The sequence below is a fragment of the Emydura macquarii genome, unplaced genomic scaffold (assembly GCF_026122565.2).
Source record: "Emydura macquarii macquarii isolate MOO-44397 ecotype Brisbane River unplaced genomic scaffold, CSIRO-AGI_Emac_v2 contig_1483, whole genome shotgun sequence".
Lineage (NCBI taxonomy): Eukaryota > Metazoa > Chordata > Testudines > Chelidae > Emydura > Emydura macquarii.
Window position 1 is genome coordinate 16,479,120 of NW_027131620.1, and position 20,884 is coordinate 16,500,003.

The 20,884-nt window shown below is 44.9% G+C and overlaps 1 protein-coding gene across 1 annotated transcript; it reads right to left on the reverse strand.

The window, feature by feature from the left end:
* Positions 1 to 4,074: 4,074 nt before the first annotated feature.
* SLC2A10 (solute carrier family 2 member 10) lies at positions 4,075 to 15,115 on the reverse strand. The gene is made up of 5 exons (XM_067554642.1): positions 15,002 to 15,115; positions 8,047 to 9,429; positions 6,704 to 6,826; positions 5,718 to 5,853; positions 4,075 to 4,428 (listed from the first exon to the last, which is right to left on the reverse strand). Exons 1-5 carry the CDS (start codon positions 15,003 to 15,005, stop codon positions 4,335 to 4,337), a joined length of 1,740 nt encoding a protein of 579 aa, XP_067410743.1. The 5' UTR covers positions 15,006 to 15,115; the 3' UTR covers positions 4,075 to 4,334.
* Positions 15,116 to 20,884: the final 5,769 nt, after the last annotated feature.

Genomic DNA, 20,884 nt, shown 5'->3' on the forward strand with positions numbered 1-20,884 from the left:
TGCCTTGGATACTGGGATCATACAAACTCATCCAGACAGCTCATGCGTGCACTATGGTGTGAAAGCTCATGGCAGAGGTATCCAGGGCTTAAACCTATCTCTGCTAGAGCCTGTCCATGCAATAGGAAAAAAGACACAATAGCGCAAGTGAGGAAAGCAAATGAGGGACTGGTTTGGGGTGAAGATGGGGGAGAGGGGAAGCCTCACAAATAGTTCTCAGGCGGGGATTTGGCTTGACATCAAAACCCCTTAACAGTGTATTACTTCAGCCCCTGAAGTGGACAGATGTTGAGCTGCAGCGCAAAGGAAGTCAGAAATCTTTCGTTAGGAAATATTTGGTTAGGAAACTAAAGAAAATATTGTCAAAGTTAAAGGAACTAAAAGCCCACTAAAGAAGATTTATTGCAACCTCAAGCATTTCTGTATCCCCCAGTCTTACAAGGTCTTTGCCTCAGCAGAAAGGAGAAGAAAACCAGCCTGTGTCTGTGTTAATAGGTCACAAATTTAGAGAGGGGACTCGTTTGTCTAGTGAGAAGATTATGGAGGAAACTAGCTTGGCATATTCTGGGAACGCTTCAGTTCCTTTCTGCTAATACAGAAACTCATTTTCTGCCCTGGCTTCCTCCTGTAAGGAAGTCGGAGGGGAAGTGAGCTGAGTTATTGCTTATTAATCAATTGAGGGATAAAACCACAGCATCCACTCTAATTTCACTACCCTAAGGAGGCAGGAGTTGGACTAGGAGTCCCAGGACAGAGCTCAGATGGAGCAGGAGCTGATCCTCAGCACAGAGTTCACAGGGGCAGGACCACACAGTCCTTTTCCTTATTCTACCGCACATGCTCACTTTCACTATAATTCCCTCCTCCCAGCAATGTGGCATTCAGGTTCATGGGCATCAATTGCTAGAGCTGGTCAAAATGTTGCTGATTCCCTGCCCCCCCACCTCATTTTTCATAGAAATTTACAATGGACAGTTTTCCCCACAGGGCTCCGTTAAGCACTATGAATGAGGAAGGGGGAGCAAGGAGCAAGCGTCTCTTTGTTTCAGGGCTTGATCCTTTCTGGCTCTGCCTGAGATGGAATTGATCCCTGGTCAGAGAATGGGAACAGCACTGACTTTCTGGATAGGGCTGGTTGATGTTTTTCACTGGTCCCTTGCCACTGTGTGACCAACCAGTCCAATTTTAACCTATCTGCAAGAGAAATAAAGCTGGAAACATAGATGAAGCAGTTAGCTCCCATGGGAAAATGGACAAAGCAAACCAGCCTATAATGTTGCCTCCAGGACTAACGGAAAGGGTTTATCTCGATCCCAGGGCTCTATCTAGTGGTAAAAAGTAAATCATGCACTTTACTCCCCTCAGGTGAGACATAAGGAGAGCAGCTGCTCATTTGGGGAGCTGTTGACCGGACACTTGGGGCTTGGCTATGCATGGCATGGCAGCAGTGGGGGCAGACTGGAGGAGGTAACCGGGCTGTACAGTGCCATTTCTTGCCTTGCGTATACAGCTACACGCTGTACTCTGGAGGCTTTCCCTCCTTCCCTCCCCCCATCTTCTGAAGAATAAAGTATTGGCCATCTGAGAGGCAGTATACCAGGCTTGATGGGCTGATGGTCCAATTTTCTATGGCCTCTGGTCCTAGCTGGTGTTAAGCTGCTGCCTTGCTGAGGCATTTGGTGGTACAATGGGATAGTCAGGGGTGTCCAGCCGTGTTATGAGATCCCTGTAGGCCCCAAGAGCCTGCTGAAAAGGCAGCAAAGTGCCATTGGCAAATCACCTCAAGGTTTGCAGTGGGGTACTTTGTATTTTTCCTGTTTAACTCCAGTCTTTACCTCTTCACCCCTGAATTCTTTGCTACCCTGTTCAAAATGTACCATGAACAAAGCTGTGTGATTTACCTCAGATCCTTCTCCTCTTCCTTTCGCAATGCCCACCAGGGACTCATCTGCCCACTGTGGGTAGTGAAGTTCTCTTCAATTTATAATTCTAGCAGTGAAAAGCCCCTCTTCTGTATCCCAAACCTTTCTCATGCCCATCATGCACTGGACAGGGTGAGGGAGTTTTCAGATTTCCCGACACCTATGTGCCAATCACAGCGCTGAGATAATGATGGTCCCATGATCACAACACAGGTTCATTTACCTTCCTGAGAAGGGAAATAGGACACTTTGTTACCATGTAGCACATGGCATTTTCCTGTTCTCTGCTCAGAAGCACTTTAGGAGGCAGCAATTGACTGTGATAAGTCTTTGTGGTGCACAGGGCTGTGGCTCACCCAGCAGCAGTCAGAATGGGGTGTGTAACTGTGGGGGGCGGGGATGCTTCACCTTTCCCTGTTTTGGCCAGTTCATGAGTTTTAGAATTGCATCCTCAGAGGTTACCCCGATCATCATGTCATGGCACAGGTCCAATCCAACATTACCCATTCCCTATGGAGGCCTCAATCTACTGCTTCTTTTGAATAAGCTCCTGTCAAATATTATTTATATTATGGTAGTTCCGAGGGGCCACCGATCAGGACTGCATTACGCTAGGTGCTTTACACACATTTAAGGATTCCCCCAAACTGAGTATAAAATGAGAGACAATTGGTGAATACAACACACTTTCCAGCTGTTCACAGGATACACGTATACTCCCGTGTATACAGGGTGGTATGGGAGAAAGCAGACAGGTGCTGTTTGAAATATTTAATGAACAGGCAATCAAGTCTGGCATCGTTGGTGGAGCAAAGGTGATGGTTGATGTCTCAGTTACATATAAGGCTGTCTTCACTACCATCTATGTCAGTATAACTTATGTCACTCAGAGCTGTGCATAAGCCACCCCTCTGAACAACATAAGTTATATCGACCTAAGCACCAGTGGGGACAACCCTATGATGGCAGGAAAGCGTCTCCTGCCACCATCGCTGCTGCTGCTCATTGGGGGTGGATTAACTAAGCTCTCGCCCGTTGGCTTAGAGCAGCTACACTAGCGTGTTTACAGTGGTGCAGCTTGGAAGACTCTTATCCTCCAAAGCTTTTGCGTTCAGCTGGGCAGTTAAGGATTATAGATGTCTGCTGTCCGTCCTTAGAGTCTCTCCTTCATGTACACACACACACACACACTCACACACCAACATCCTTCTGTCCCAGAGTCCTGATGACAAATGTAAGATCCTGTTACCTAGTGAACTCCAATGAAAAAATATGGAGAAATGTGGTTTTAGCGAATGTGAAACATATGGTTTCTTTTCTCCAGCAAATCAGAGTATAACGTGTAATGTGGTACACCCCCAATATTTCCTGCCTGCCAAAGGAGGATCACAGCTGCTGGGAGACCCTACTTCTGTCCTACTTTGCAATGGCTTTAATGGAGGGATGACTAATCTGTCTTCACTAGCACCCGCAACGTTCTAGGTACTAGCACTGAAGTTTGGGACTTGCTTCCTCCACTGTGCTAACACAGCCCAAATCACAGGCTTTTGCCTGAAGAGATGATAGTGGTATCAGTTAATGGTGTCATTTTTAATTACATATATGTGCTTAGGAGACTATTTGAGAGAGGCTCATTTTAGAAAATTATGCATAAAATGAACAAGCAAAAACGAGGCCAAATTTTCAAAAAAGTGCGTGGAAATTGCACACCCTTAACCCTTTGTGCATGCAAAATCCCTGTGTCCAGGCATGCGAAAGAGCCTGTGTGTGTGCAAAATGGGTAAATGTGCATCTAAGTGTCTATTTGTGCAAACAAATACCTGTTTGTGTAGCTGCAGTCAGGATAGGAGGAGGCTACTGAGAACCTTTAGCCCTTATGTTTTGGGAAAACATTACCCCATAGCCCTGTGGACTAGCATTGGCTGCATAGTTCTCTTTATTCAGTCAGGGCAGTTATTTAGATTGTTTATTACCTGTCTCAGACTCTATGGCACTGCTCAAAAGTTACAAAACTAAAACCATATAATACAAACTATTAAATCTGCGACACACTCATGGAACAGCCTATGCATCAGTAATGAAACAAGTGTGTCTATTAACTAGGACAATAAATATTCTGCAGTCAGACAGTGCAGAGAGACAGAATCCAGACTTCTTGATATAAGTTGTGCTTTATTTCTCAAATACAAAAAACATCAATTCGACAAACAGCGGGAGGTCCCATCCTCTCATGCCTCTTAAATAACAAAAGATACCAAAGCAATGAGAGGGTCCCTCTTCAGAGTCAAGAATGCTATTGTCTATACATATAGCACACACACGTAGATAGAGACACAAATATAGCATCGCTAACATTCGTGTCTCAAGATTCAAGGCACTGCGATGAGCTCAGAGCATTGCAGGTGGTTTGTTTCAGGAGGTGCTGGACTGCTCCACTCTTTGGTACTGAGCATGTGCAAACTTTCCTCTTCCAAATGTTCGCTTGAATATGTTTCCTTTCAACAACCTGCTGAACAATGACTAAGGTCAGGAGCAGCTGCTGCGATCAGTGTTTTATTGGTTACTTTTCTTCCACTCTCAACGCACGGTGGGCACAGAATCCCTCCTTGGCATTGAGACTGGACATCTTCCTAAAAGACATGCTCTAGCTCAACCAGAAGGTATGGGCCTGATGCAGGAATTACTGGGTGAAAAGCTATGGCCTGTGTTATAGGAGGACAGACTAGATGGTCCCTTCTGGCCTTAAAAATCCATGACTCTATTCATTTATAAGGAGGGTGTAAATGGCAAACTAAAGTCCTTCCTCTGCATCTCCAGCAATGCCTTTCAATCCTGATCTGTGGTGCCCACAGTCCAGTCCTGGGCTTGCCACTTACCTTGGCTAATAGTGCACCTCAGTGCTGACCTGAACCCACCCCCTGCAATTCCCTCCCATCTCTCCCCAGGTCTGTTAATGCACCTCGGCCCTAACCTATCGCATCCTGCTACTGCAACAGTGTCTGAGAATAAGAAAGTGAAACTGTCCAGCCTAGACTTATTCACCGAGCTGAATAAACAAACAACACAAATTAACCTTCCTCTCCACTGATAAGACAATTTAGATTTTTATGATTCTTTCACAGACATTTTGCTGACAAGCTATTAATCTAAGGCTTTGTCCACACAGGAACACTCAGGAAAACTAATCCAAACTAATTAGAACTGTGAATTTAAACTGGATTAGCTATACTGTGTTGACAAGCTCATTCAGAATTGAGGCCTGGTCTTCACTACAGAGTTAGGTTGACGCAAGGCAGTTTACGTTGACGTCTACACTAAAATTTTGCTCCTGCTGATGTAACTATCCCGCTACGCTGACTTAATAACTCCACCTCCATGAGAGGTATAGAGTCAATGTTGACGTAGTTAGGTCGGGGCAGTGTCAGTATCAGTGTAAACACTGTGTTGCTTACATTGACTGTTACTGGCTTTCAGAAGCCATCCCACAATGCCCCACACTGACAGTATAATCAGTACAATCAGTATAATCAGTCCTGGTAAGGACGCGCACTGCTGTCACAAGCAGTGTAGTGTGGACACGTGAAAGCGATTTAATTACCATGGCGGCTGAATGCCGACATAACTTAGGTTGACATAATTTTGTAGTGTAGACATGACCTTAGTAACACAGATCAGTTATTTTTCGGATGAATAACTGGGGGCCTGATCCTTCACATGCTGTACACAGGCCCCCTGCTAAAGTCAGAGGACGGGGCCCTTTGACCTGGAAAAGAGCCAGCTTCACACCGTACATACCGTTTCCTTGAGAAGAGCTGGTCTATCTCCTCTAGGGACTGTCCTTTTGTTTCCGGAACAAAAAGATATATAAATAGAACAGCTGCCACTCCTACTAATCCATAGAGAAGAAACATCCATGAGAAGCCTATGGCATCTACAGAAACAGGTTCAAAAGAGTGAAGGGTTAGCGAGGGACAACACCATTTTCATTTGAATGTCCTTTGAGATGTGAAGCAAGTTGGTATCTTGACCAAACATCAGTTGTGTTCTGTAGGATCCCTGTACTTAGAAAAGCTTGTAAAACATAGCAGGGAAACACAGACAAGGCCTGGACTGTGAATCAGCAACAAGGAAGACAGCTCACAAGTCCAGAACTCTGAAGTATTACTGACATCCCAGTCTCTGCCTGCCAGCGCTGTGTAAGGAGCAGGAATTAACCTCAGCTCCAGAGGCCATGCAAGATCTGGTGAATTTCTCAGACATCTCTGCTGGCAAGAAAAATTTCAGAGCAAGGGGTTGCAAAAGTCGCAAGCGTGGTGCTTTCTGGGCTGATTCAGATTCACTGCACTCAGCCAGTATAACATTTCCATTGCTCACATCACAAAATAACCCAATGTGAAAGAATTAAGCCAAAGCGATGGCTGTTTTTATCAACACGCATGACACAGCAGCTGCAGGGAGCCCCTTCTAGGATAAACCGGCCTCTCCTGGCTCCTACCAGAGTGGCCAAGGGATGGTGCCCTTTTGTCTCGCCTGGTAGAGCTGCTCTCTGCAGTACAGGAGGGCCCTAGTTCAAGGCCTGAGTACAGAGAAAGACACAGAGTGAGTTCTTCACCTATGGGTTGTGTCCATTGTAGTACCTAACCATCAGTATCCAGAAATGATGCCTAATCCCCACACAGTGTACTGTAGCCAGTATGTACACTGGTAACCTGACAGTTGAGAACTGAAGGGAGCTTGGACTGCATTTGAGAAGGGAAGCAGGAAATGAGGACTACACATACCAATGAGATCAAGGAACGAGAGGCTGATCAGTAAATTAGCAGCCCAATTAAAGCTGTTGCAGAAGGCAAAGGCCCTTCCTCTTATTCCAGCAGGATAGATCTCACTGAGGACCAGCCACGTCACTGCAGAGAGGAGAGAGAGAAAGACAAAAGCCTTTTTAGGCAGCTTTAGGGTGAAATGGTGTGGGAAAGTTTTAGGGCAGGATTTCACAAGGAGCTGAGCATTGGCCTAACTCAGCTCCCACTGAACAAACCTGTGTGCTCGTGTAAGCCATTCAGTAAAGGAGCAGATGTTCGTGTGATATTTTCAAGGGGTAACTATAAATAACAATAAGTAAAAAGCAAAAGTGATTCAGTTTTAAAGTGTTCATAATATCTATTTGGGCAAGTATAATACAGCTTTCATGGCCTAAAATAAAAGGCAGTTGGAATGAGGATAGAGTTGGGTGTAGGATACATAAGCTCTCACCTGCGGATCACCTGTCAAATACGTTCCAGACGAGTTATGACTAAAAGCCATTGCCAGGTGGCAGCTGTTTGGTAACACCTGTGAAAGGAGTTGATGATCTCACTCCAGTTCCTAGTGGATGGGCATCCACATCCCAATTGGCAGTAATGACTTGTCACTTTTGCTGACTCTCTCAGAAGAGATGCGGCAGGTTGATAAGGCCTTGCAGACCCAGGGACCAAAAATCGTGCTGTGAGGCACTGATGTATACTAGCTATTTGGACTGTGAATAGTAACCATTAAAGAACACGTGAAATTCCATATGTAGCTTGGAGCCAGTGCTTCTTTCTCTTATTATGCGCTGTGACATTTCCAAATATATTTTAAAGCCTAGAGGTGGACCTTCCAGTTAGGGTAAGAAAGAGGGGAAGGCTGAATTGGACTGGGACTCAGGACATATTGGTTCTACTCCCAGCTCTGCCACTGACTTTGTGCATGACCTTGGGAAAGTCACTTAGTCCCTTTGTGCCTCAGTTTCCCATCTGTAAAACGGGGGCTAATAAATCTTCCCTGCCTCCCAGGGATGTTGTGAAGATCAGCTCAATGTTTGTGAGGTGCCCAGATTCTACAGTGATGAACCCCACACAGAAAAAGCTACAAATAAAATAACTCAGGGCAGAGACAATGTGTAGGGGAAGCTTACACTGTGTGTAGGGCTGGAGTGATATGAAATCATTCAGATAGGCATGAGCGTGGGATATTTTTTCAGTTGCAGGACCCTCAATTGCCTTGTAAAGCAGGTGTGTAGCAAATGTTCCCAGAGTATTGTGAAGATCTGTGGTGGTTTTACACTATGGGTTATAGCAGACAGAGCATGTATAACCTCCATACTTACTTGGTCCAAATCCAATTGAGAACGCGCTCACAAAGGCCATCATGCTCAGCAATGTAATCCAATTTAAAACCACGTGTTCCCTACTGGGAGTATCACTGAAAGGAGAGCTTGTGCTTTGCACTGTCTCTTCATTGGACTGACTTGGCAGGTCCATTTTCTGAGTGTGGGAAGACGCTGTTATGATCTCTCTGTTTCTAGTGCTGGCAAAGGCTTTTATAAGGCCCTTTGGTCTTGTAAGAGCAAAACTGGGGCTCAGTTGACTTTCGTCAGCAGCTAAAGTCCATGGGATGTACAACGCAGCTGGTTGGGGGGATGCTGGCTGCATGGGATGTTGTGCTATGCTGTACGAAGCATTGGGCTCTGTGCCAGGCAGACAGTCTCTGGCCTCATCCAGTGGAACAGTCCAGCTGGTGAGGCCAATAGCAGTGACGGAGAAAGACATCACTACACACCCAGCAATCAGTAGTACCCTTCTGCCGGCCTTATCTGCAAAAGCCATTGCAACTAGTGTTGCAATCACCTTCATCACCCCAAGCCCCACAGATGCCAGGATAGCAGATGAATCATTCTGAAATCCCACAGAGCGGAAGATTTTAGAAGCGTAGCACAGGACATTAGGCTGCCCGGTGAACTGCTGAAAGAGCACCAAGCCCAGGCCAACTAGAGTCCTGCTTCTCATGTTGTCTCTAGACCTGAAAAGGTCAAGAAATGAATAATGCTTCTCCTCACATGGCTCTGGCCTTGCTTCCTCTCCATCTTCATTGTTCTGCAGTTGAATGAGGCCCTTCTGAGAGTCACAGTCCCATAGGTTTAATTGGACAGGCTTAGTCGGGAGGAACAGGATACTGAGAAACTGTATGACAGCCGGCGCAAGAGCCAATCCAAACATGTATCTCCATCCCTCAGTCATGTCTGAGAAGATGTAGTTCAGTGCATATGAAAGTAAGATGCCCACGGTGATGCCAGCTTCATAGAGAGACACCAGCTGCCCTCGATGATGAGCAGCTACCATTTCGGAGACATAGATGCAACATGCCATGGATGACACAGAGATTGCAAACCCTACAGTCACACGTCCAAATACCAGCCAAATAAATGACCCTGCCAATGTTAGAATGAGGCTGCCACACAACAAGATCAGGTTGCTGACCAGTATCGCCCTCCTCCTTCCGTGACGGTCAATGAAGATCCCACCAACCAAAGAGGCAAGGAGCGCCCCAATGAGCAGGGAACTCACAAGGATTTCCTGTTCAAAGCAGCTGAGGTGGAAGTCCATCTGCAGCTGCAGTAACGCCCCAGAGATAATTCCCAGCTCGTATCCAAACGTCAATCCGCCCAGGAGAGAGACTGTTGCAGACAACAGGAGGACTAGTAATGCACGCCCTGGAAAGCAAGCAAGCAACAATGGAATTTCAAAGATTCACTCTGCCGGCTTCATAATGAAAACTATCTAGTTACACACAATGGGAAAAGCGGTTCTGATAAAACGAGGCCCAAGTTTTCAGCAGGCACATTTATGCACCTAAGTTACAAAAACAATTACAACAGTTGGGTGTACAATTGTATAATCATGCCAACAAACAACCAAGCATCTCTCTGGGTATGTGTTTATGGAATTACAAAGAGTGTGCATTCAGTCATCACAACTGTGCATGCAGTTTAGTCATGGAAAGGGGTGCACATATTTGTGCTCACAGTTCTGAAAATGTGGGCCTATGTGAACACATTAAGACTTAGATTTAAGTGGAGGTTAGTGATTTATAGTGCAGAAGACAGGGTAATTCCCCCTTAGACTCTCCAAACTATTCTGTATATTCACCAACTTCCCAGCCCGGGGATGTAGTTTTCTCTTTTCTGTATTTTTCTATGGTTTGTGTTACCATTCCATTACAATGCTCTAGTCCTCAATTTGTAACTTAGAAACATCTGTGTGGCTTCCTTTCACCACTAGGAATTTCACACATACATCATCAAAGGAGTAAGTTACTGTTTCTATGCGCTGAATACTGATACATGACTGTTCTCTCTCACCCCAGGGAGTCAGAAAGGACCACTTGGCCCATCCTGTGAGACCTTCTGCATCTTTCCTGTAACCGTTGACCTCATCCCTCCTTAATTCTCTGCACTGGCCTTGCCTCCCTGGGGAAAATGTATTCCATTCCCCGGTTGATCTTACTGTTAAGATCTTTCCCTAAAGTCCAGCATAAACTTTGACATCCTAAGAAGATCCTTGCTCCTTATCCTACCATCATCTTTTCATTACAAGGGACTCCCTTATTTTAGACCCAAATTTCCCTGCTCCAGGACTTGACATTAAATTAATCTCACTTTTAGTGTTGTAAATTATTTCCATCAGAAATTCTAGATCAGGATACTAAGGTTCTTGACAGTGTTATGCTAACATAATTGATTGGCTTTAATTAAAGTTTACTGCACCATTATTTCACTTGCTTCCTTCACGTTGCACCTCTGGCCCTCCATCTGAGCCTGGGCTGAGAGAGATGATTAGCTGAGCTAATAGGAGTAGAAAATATTACACTAAGGGATGTTGTGTGCCCTTTCTTTCCTCTGACCATCTTCATTTTTAAGTCCCTTTATCAATGCTAATAACAAAAGCAGAGATTTCAAGGACCTTCTTTTAATGTCTCCTCACCAGATAGATGGTATCATATAGCCAGGCCCCTGTGCATTGTATGATTGTGTGTGCAGGTAAATGGCTGCATAAGTGTGGATTATTTTAAATTGCAGCACAATTATGCTCCAGAATATACACTCTCATTAGTTTAAAAGAAGTCTCTAGCTCTTATCACTGCAAGAAAGCCAAAGTGAATGCAAAACCAGTGCAGTCCCTGGTGTCTGCTCTGAGAGGTGTGAAATGTCCCATTCACCTTAATTTAAGTCTGAGGAAAAATTTCAACTTCAGCATTAACTCTTTTACTGCTGAACATTTTAGCAGGAACCTGGAGCTTGTTTTTCATTGCTGAATGCAATGGAAGATGTTGGGAGTACAAGCAGGGGGCCAGCTACTAGCTGTTAAGGGTTGCTGGGGTAGTGATTCAACCCCTTACCCCCTGCTTTAAAACCACTTCTATCTCTGTCCGAAACAGGGAGGCTAAGAAGAAGCGCATCCTATCCCCCTACCAAAAGCCTCAGCGGTCCCCTGGGTCTGAAAAACTAAAGCCATTGGCACTGCCCACCCTTTCCTGGATGCTGAAAGCCTCCAATGTTGCCATGACAACTTCTGCCATGCAGGTAGGTGTGGTCAGTACAGACACTGAAAATAAAACAGTGGGGCAGCAAACAAACAAACAACCCCCCCCTCCAAAAAAAAAAAAAAAAGGCCTGGGATGAAAGCCTCGCCTGACTGGGAGCTTTGCCATTGACTTCAGTGAAAACAGACTCTCTTCTTGGTCTATACAAAAAGTTGCACCATTTTAATTAAAAGTATGATTTTACACTGATTTAATTAAACTGGTACGACTCTGTTTGTGGACTCTCATATGTCAGCTTAAACTTGGCTTATATCAGTTTAGTATGCGTCAGTAAATGTACAGGAGCAAGTTAAACCAATAAAACCAGCTTGAAGACAATATGAGAGAGACCATTCACAAAAGTTGCACCGCTTTAACTAACCAGATTTAAATTCAACTGGTATAACTGCTGTGTCTAGACAAACCCTGAATCTAATATCAGAATAACTCAATTACACAAAGAATACTATATGGCTTGGACTAGACTGGTGGAGGGCAATTAGGAGTAGAGGGGTTGGCCAGGCCATATTATCCCAAGATCCCTGCCACAAAATCCTGTGGACTCATCCTCATCATTTAGGTCCCACACAGGATATCAGGCCTTGTGTATAGCCTGTTAGAGGAAAATTAGGGCAGGAATGTTCTCCAATGGCAGCAGAAATTCGAACCCTTCGTTCTATTTCTGACTGTATCTCTGATGTGACACATAACCTTGGTCAAGTCACTTAACTTCTCTGTACCTCATTTTTCCATTTCTGTACAATAGGGATAATGCTACAGAGTTACCTGCCTGGAAGAGATGTTTGTGGGACTTAATTAGTATTTGTAAAGTGCTTTGAGAGCCTTGATGGGAGGCACTAGGGAAGGAAAAATGTATTGTGGGAGAAACTGACAAGTGGAAAATAAGGATGAACTGAGCAGTGGTGTTAAAAAGTATTGGCTTGTAATAGAGGATTACTTCTCCTGGCCAGTCTTGGGCTTTGCATATTTCTTTGTGACAAAAGTCTTAAGTTCTTTGGGTCAGAGACTGTCACTTCATCTGTGTTTGTACAACACCCATCACAATGGGGTCCCAAACCTGATCTGGGTGTTTGGGCAACACCAGTAATAATAACACAGATAATGTACACCACTCCACATGACCTATTTCTCCTAAATGTTGAGATGCGGTCTAGGGCAGGAGCTTCTTCTCTAATCTGCTGTTTCCAGCATGTGACACTGATGCTTTGTTACTGGTTTTGCTTTAATTTAAAATACTTCTATTTTAAATAGACTGCTGGAAAAAATTATGGAAACACCCACTAAAATATGGAAAAGTTTCCTCATCTAGAGCTTTTTAAGAAGTTTTAGAGTCTGTGCTTTACAGGAAGTGTCTATATTTAGCTTCTAATTACAGTATGCAGTAAAGGTTATTTCGCAGTAAAGGCTATATTTACATTTGTATTTATTCTGTCGCTTTTTGTAGCTCATGTGTATTAATTATGTCACTCATGATATATGCCAAAAGCCAACCTCCCTGCAGCTATTTACACTGTTTTAATCACTTCTCCTACACATGTAATATAAATAATTAGAAACAATATTTGCTCAGTAAGAACAGAAGAAGACCTTACAGAAGAGGGACAGGACCATTCTACTGTGCTTCTCACTAACTTTATTGGCACTAATGGTTTATGACCTTTGATTAAAATCCAGCTTGCTATTCAGCCAATTCTGATGCTGTCTTGGGGGGGCCCAGTGACATGTGCCCTTGCGCTTGGCTTTCACATTTGCCCTCCTCTCTGGAATCTTTACTTAATGTCACAAGGGGAAAAAGTTTGGTGGGTCTCACCTACGCCTCTCTGTCAAGTGTGCACTCGGCCCAGGTCTAGAATAGTCGTTGGTGGTGAAGATCAGGATTCAGGTAAACTGACGTTTGTACCATGAAAGACATTATTTGTGTAAGACCAGTGCCAACGTTTTCAACCAATGCAATTTCATTTAATAAAAAGTTTACAGCCTGGTCCTAATTCTCAGTTATTCTGTTCGTGCACTCAGCCCAGGAACTGGGGTTGGGGGCAAACTTGGCTTTAAGCCACTTAATGCTCTGTGTATTCTAAGGGCAAACAGTGGCTTCTGACAAAAATCAGAGTCTCTAAGCAGCTCTAACTGATGCTCTGGCTGCAACAGCCCCGTATGGGCCTTCTGCTAGGTGTGAGTAGCCAGAGTGCCCCAGATATTGGCTGTGCTCCCTACATGGGGGGCTGGCAGAGAGTGTTTCAGCAGCTCCATTCAGTGGCTGGGGCACTATCTTATATTGGGGGTGTTCCCTATGAGCTGTTTCCTCCCCTTTATATCAGTGGAGTGGCATACAGAGGCTGGGGCACAAGAGAGAATTCGGCTACAAAGTTTGCTACTAGATTTGATAAAAAGTTTTCTAATAAATTCAAAATTTTGTCAAAAAATCGGTTTGAAATTTTCAACATTGTTTTTTTCTATGTGAAAATGTCATCCTGTTTTTCAGATCATCTCTGTTAGCTATGTTTTTATAAGGCTTCTTTCTGCTCTGGTTCTGGCCTGGTGCTTCCTGTCTATAAGCAGTTAGCAATAAAAAAAGACACAGCTACAATTCAGCCCCAAGGAGCACAGCACCCCACATGCTCATGACTGACTTTAGAGTTCAGGCTCTACCTATCCTTAAAGTGGTCTGAAATGTGCCCCCAATACAAAATGAAGTATGACTTCTGTATTCAAAAGGGGCTAGTGATTTTGAATAACTCAATTTTTGTGTGTCCCTAGATACACCCAGAGGAGCTTGATTTTCAAAAAGCGCTGAACACCCCCCTCTGAAAAAAGTCAAGCCCTTTTAAGGTGTGTCAATTTGGCCACCAAAACTAGCCACACCCAAAATCACTAGGGTCTACTGGAAATGTAAAGCTGTGAGGGTGGCATATGATGATTAATTGAAACCAAGTTAGCAAGTGGAGAATGAATGACAGTGGTTCTTGGCTACTACAGAAGAGGGCAACCAGTGGTCAATTAAAACTTTTGGAAATCAGTGGCAATGTTGTATTTAAGGAAGTCTTTTAACATAAAGTCTGGTGTCCCATGAACTCTGGGACATGGGTTGGAGGGTCTCGGTCCTGTTCTTAGAGTACAAGAATCCAGGTTACAAAAACCACCAGTCCCAACTGGTGGCAGCCTCCGCAGAGAGCCCAAGGACTGCGAGGGCCACGGAATCTGAAACCTCCAGCTCAGTGCGGAGACGCACTAGGAAAGCCGTCTGCCCTGCCCCTGTTCTATGGCTAGTAAGGGAAATCCCTTCTCCGGGCTGTGCTGGCGGTGTGAAATGTGAATTCAATCCTTCACTGCACCAACACTCCATTACAGGTCAAAATACTTAGCCTCATGGGGGACGGGACGGCAAGATCCCACGCCTGGAGCAAATTACCCACAGATCCATCCCTCCACCCCCATAGCAACACTCCCCCCCCCACCCCCCCTTGGATGAATCATGCAAGGAAACACCATTCCTTGCCCCCAGGCGGGCGGTGAAATCTGGGCTGGCTGGGACTGGGACTCCGGGGTAGGTCTAGGTCACTGGGGCTGCTGGGAGCGGCGGGTGTGTAGGGAAAGGAAGAGCAGCAGAGGCCCCTGCATTCCGCAGCCAGCGGGAGCCCGCCCAGCCCTGCCCGGCCGCCGGGACTGGAGGACCGGGCACTTACCCATGGCGATGCGAGGGGCCGGGGAGTGCGACTCAAGTTTGTTTCCAAACAGCCCAGGCAAATCCAGCAGCCAGCTGAGTCCAGGTCCCTCCGGTCAGCGGTGCCGGGGGGGGCGGGGGGGCAATCCGCCCCGGCTACAGCAGCCGCCCTGAGCAGCGGGCTCTGAAACAGACCCGGAGGGGAGCGGGGCTCCGCGACCCTGGACCCAGGATCCGCATCCAGGATCTCCGGGCAGCCAGTCACTAAAGTCCGGCTCTCTCCTCGCCTAGGCGCGGGACGGGGGCGGCTGGCTGCCCCTCCTCCCCCGGGCTGGCGGGGTGCTCGAGGCTCGGGGACAGCTCGCCGCCTGCCACGATCGAAACACTCCAGAAACTCCCCCCGCACCAAAAACTTTCCCTGCAGCGCTGAGCCAGGGGGTGCTGCTGCACAGCGCCACGTCGCTCCCGCCCTGCCTACTGCAGCTGGGAGGGTGCAGTCCTGGCTCCCCTGCTCGGGGATAGCTGCCGCGCCGAGAGGAGCTCGTTTGGGGGCTGTGCAGAGCCCGGAGCTAGCAGCCGCCGCCAGAGCTCCCAAGAGCTCGCTCTGTGTCCCCCCCCCCCCCCCCCCCCCCCCCGCGCCTCTTCCCGTGTAAGGGGATATGCCCGTCTCCTCCAACGCTGAGCGCACAAGCCGTCCCCACTGCCGGGAATTATTGTCGACCCTCTTCCTTGTGCGAGGAAGGATTTTTGCCAAGTGTGTCCCCAGGAGGCAGCTTACATCTCACGCACGGTCGCTTTTTAAGAAACGACCCGGATTCCAATGATTTCCAACCAGCCTGAGCCGGCCCTCCTTTGTTCCCTAAGGAGAAAGGGGTCGTCTGGGTGCATTGTGGTCAGGCTGGGACAGCGATGAATAGTATGAAGGAGATTTCAACTGTTTCATAAAAACAAACAACCCCTGGCAAAGAGCATGGCACATCCTCATTGCTTCTCTGCTGCTGGGACTGTGGGTGTAAGGTCTTTGGGGGTGTGGATCTTTTCTTCACAGCTGTCCTGTAAAGGCCCTAGTACACTGGTGATGTTATACAACTGATAGATGAGAAATAAGGTAAACCATAATAGTTAATGACCCCTGACCGGGCAAGTGCCCATGCTGTCTGTGTAATCATGACCCATGACTTGTACTGAAATGCTCAGGTTCTGAAGCTCAGCTTTTATTGGTGCCTTGTTCTAAATGCATGGATCCAGGGCCAGAATAAGATTTTCTGCTGGAGTTACAGATCTACACCAAACCTCAGTCCTAGATATGGTGTATGCTATGTCATCTTAGCAGTGCTTGTGAAATGCTTCACTGCTGACTGCAGGGGGTCTGGATAGCTCTCATAGGAAGCCTTTGCTTCTAGACTGCTGCTTCAAAACCAGCAAAAGTATAATAACCAGAAGAGATTGGCAACTGATGGCTCTTTGGTTCTGCTTTGAGTTGGAAAGGTGTGTATATTACAAAAAGCAATCCACCAGGACAGAGAGAGGGCAGATTTCAGTTCCCTGAGTTGCAACCTTCTGCCAGCACTTAGGTCCTATAAGGCAAAGTACTTCAATAGTGCTTAACTTTAAGCATAAGCTTAAATTTATCTTTGCTCAGCAAAGCACTTAAGCATGTACATAAAATTAGTAAAGACAATGGGACATAAGCTGGTTCCTTGAATACAGGCCTAAATTCACACAGCCAAAACCAAAACAAATAAAACCCAATCTTTAAGTGCAGGGTTTTGCAAAACCTAATATGTGTTTTCATGATTATTTTAATCCGAAGAAAACATTCCCCCTCAATGCTATAAACTCAAACCATAGAGTATTAGGCTCGTGCATGATAGCCAGAGCATGAAAGTGACTATAAAAAGTTAAACTAACAAGCCAAGTTTCATCCCCCCAAACTGAGAGGAATACAAAAGCAAACAAACTGGATAACTAGTGAAAAATAAATTTGATTGTAAAGATCATTTCAGTGTTAATAATCTTAGGCATTATTTACCTTAATAGAGGATTCTAGATAAATATTTTAAAAGCAATCTTAACATGCTCCTTTTTGTTCAGAAAAAAGTGCTGGTATCCAGCTCTTGATGTTCAGGAAAAAATGTGTTAAAGTCTTTGCTTTGGACAATCCAGTACTGACAAATCTCATGATCTTCCTGCAGGGTTCACAATTTTTCCCCCCTTAAAGTCTCAGCTCCTGGACTCTTGTGATTAGAAGAGATTCTCAGCTTTCACTTTCTTAAAAAGAAGTTTTTAGTCTTTATGGTTGTGGAGTAAACCTTGAAAACATGAATCGTAAAGGCTCAAAAACAAACAAACAAAAAACAACGCCCCCCCCCAAAAACAAAACAAAACAAAATAAAACAACCCCATAAGGAAAATAAAAAGAACTTCAGATTTACTATTTTTAAAAATCTAATTATTTTAACCCAATCTCATGACTTTTGGAGGCCTGACATAATTTCTGTACACTTGAAACTGGCAATATTGGAAATTCTACATCTTTTCAGCACTGGATATGCCAACATTTTTTAAAGTAGGTTGTAGGCCATCTGGTTTGAAACTTGTGGTTGATCAAAGATATGTTTTTGTTCCCTCTCAAAATCACAGATCTAGTCTATTTTTAAAAGTGTTTCAAGTATTCCACATATTTTACAGATTAAATATACACTTCCCATTCATCTTTTCTTGTTTCAATTGCAAATAAAGTATTTAAAATTGCCACTTCCAAAATCTTGCATCCAGAATCAACTCACAGCTGCACGGGGACCTTATGAAAGGTAAAGACTGGCTTCAAACACTGAGGATGAAACAATAGGATCAACAACATTCAAGGAAGCAGCTTTTCAAAGGGATTAAGGAATGAGAGCTGAAGGATTTGGTAACCATAGCAACTGTTTCAGTTATGCTAATAATCATGCAAATTAAGTAAAGTACTTTAAAGGCCAGACCATAAACTGTGAGCATTTTCAATCAGTTTTAATCACTGCAGGACAGAAAATCATAGTTTTACAATATAAAATGTACACAAAGCATACACATAGTCCAAATCACTGGGAAATTTTGTTCTTGAAATTAGGATTTTCTTCCGAGTGGAGTTTCCTGCATTGAAGTAATCAGGAGAGTAAAATGGGGCCAGGATCAGTGGTGCTATGACAATGCAGGAGATCCCTGGTTTTCTAATTCATATAGGAATATGTTAAGGAGCTGATCTAAAATTCTGATGGACTCTTATAGCACTCAGAGACAAAATGTTTTGTTCTAATTGCTAATTAAGTATCTTCTTATCCTGAAGCTATGTGTGTGAGATTGGTTGACCATTGTGATATCTGTATTCTGAGCTCTGGGAACACACTGAAAAGTTTGGGGTGCTGCTGGTGGAGGCATGGTGGTTTTCTCTGTATACTTTGCCACCCAGAATGCATTAGTGGAGCTAATATGGGGATTGGGGGGGACTGCCCCCGCTAAGTGGCCCTGAGGTATATGTGCAGAGCCTTTTCAAGTATATTATGCAGTTGACAAAAGAAGGTGTAAGACACGAATTTTCACACAGGGCTGGAGAGCAAGCCCACGCTGCACTCACTCAGCAGTGGTGGCTCCTGTCCTGTGGGAATTGGCTGGCTCCCCATTCCAGGCATTGCAACATGGTACTTGCTCGCGGTTTGGTGCTGTGACCCTGTGCACCATGTTGCAATGCCATTCTCTCAAATTTGGCTTCACCAAATGATGAAGGAGTGGCCAGGCCAAAACGGAATGGCACTGTGCCCCGGTGCACCAGGTTGAAACTCCTGGAATGGGGAGCCAAGCCCAGCCCGTGGGAAAGGAGCCACTGCTGCAGGGTGAATGTGGGACGGTCTTGTCAAGTTGTCTGGAGTGGCTCAAGAGTGTGAGTACCAACGTCAGGGCAGATTGTTACAAACCAGGGCACAAACCTAAACTGGTTGTGAGTTGTATACTTAGATTTCACCAACCAAGCATCAAGTGTGGACTCCTCAAGCACTACAACAGCCTTAATATGGAGTCACAGGCAGTCTCCTCAGGTTCTCTGATCTATTTTGCCACTTAGGCAAGCTTGCCTTTGTAATAGATGGTCCCTTATGCCAAAAATCACAACAATATTCGGGTTACTTCCAGTCCCAAGGACCTGTCACTTATCCCCGGTTAATTGCACCTTAGATCTCACACCAAAGACCATACTTTTAGCCAGTCCTATAACAAACTATCTAAAGATTTGTTAACAAAGACAAAGAAGTGAGAGTTATTTACAAGGTTAAATATACACATACAAATGAGCTTACAGTCTTAGGTTCCAAAAGGTGGTAGATGCTTCTGTTATGAGCAAGCTCCATATGCCCCCACCCCTAGTGCTAACCCAGGCCAAGCACTGAGGATCTTTTGCTTATGCTTAGTAATCCTTGCCCCTCAGAGTCTACGCAGCATAAAGATACAGTTTCTTCTTATCAGGGATTTTTATTCCCTTCCTCCAGAATTCAAGCTGAATGAATGAGTCCTCCTGCACATCTCCTCTTCCTGGGTGTGTGTATGTGGGAGCAGCAATCAACAAAGACTTTTGTCCTCTGATGTTCCACAATAGTTTGTTTGGTGTCCGTGGGGCTTCTTTTGTTTGGCAGGAGATAAAAACCTCCTCTGGCGAACTAGTATTTCACACTCAGTAATGCTTCTCTCCTGACTATTGGTTTACAGTTACAGAGCAAACACTTAAATGTTACCTTATAACATGAGATACAGATATCATAAGTGGGATTAATGCATTCAGCAACTTACAAAGCATTTAATAAAGTCTAAACAAAAAACACATTTCTCTAACTCTAATACCTATGTTAACATACTAACACACAGGTGAGCTAAATTGATTCCAGCTATATATTTGTCAGTGTACAGTTGAGGCCAAGGGGCCATAGTTGCTGTTGCTCACTGGAGGTGGATTAATTAAGTCGGTGGGAGAGCTCTCTCCTGTTGGCGTCAAGCAGCTCCACTAGAGATCTTAAAGCAGCGCAGGTACATCGGTGCAACTGTGCCGCTGTAAGTTCTCTAATGTAGCCATAGCCATAATGTAAAGCCAGTAGGTTAATTGAAAGTAGTACCACAAATGATCCATTGGCTCCCTGGTTGCAAAATCTGGCTCTGCCACTGCCAGAAGAGAGGTAGGGTTCCCTTGAGTTTGGATGCTCTCCTTAAGGAGCAATTATATAATCTTTCTTAAATTATTTCATTTTGAGAAACTGAAATAATGACTTTTTGGCACACATTATTGTCCAGGTATCTGATCTGCCAACACAAACCCTTCTCTTAAATATCCTAGAAGGATCCTGTTCCCTAACAGGGTAATAAACATTAACTAGCAAAGATAGCAAGATCTGGCTCTGAGGGCGGAAAAATATCTTTATGGTACATTTACACAGAGGCAGGTGAGAATAAGTCAACATGTATGGATGGTGCATCAGCATTGCAGTTGGCTGGACGTCGTGACCCTTTCAAACTAAAGTATGAAAAACTGATACAACATGCCATGGAAATAATTGAAACTGTGTTTCAAACAATCTTTGGAAAAGTGACCTAACTTGTTTCTGTGCAGTCTGAAGTTGTGTAAATAACAAATATATTTTGCCCTACAGTTTGTAAACCATGTGTGTTCTGGGCCTGATCCAAAGCCCATCAAAGTCAATGGAAACACTTCCGAGGGCTTTAAATCATGCCCTCTTTGTGCAGCTGCTGCAGTACATGACTCCATAAATTATAGGTTTTGGGGGGACTTTCATAGAATGGATCCCTGGGGACCTGAAAGAGTCGTATCTATAGTGAGAAGTCTGTGGTCATTTGCAGACACAGCATTATTTCCGAAGGATCCTGT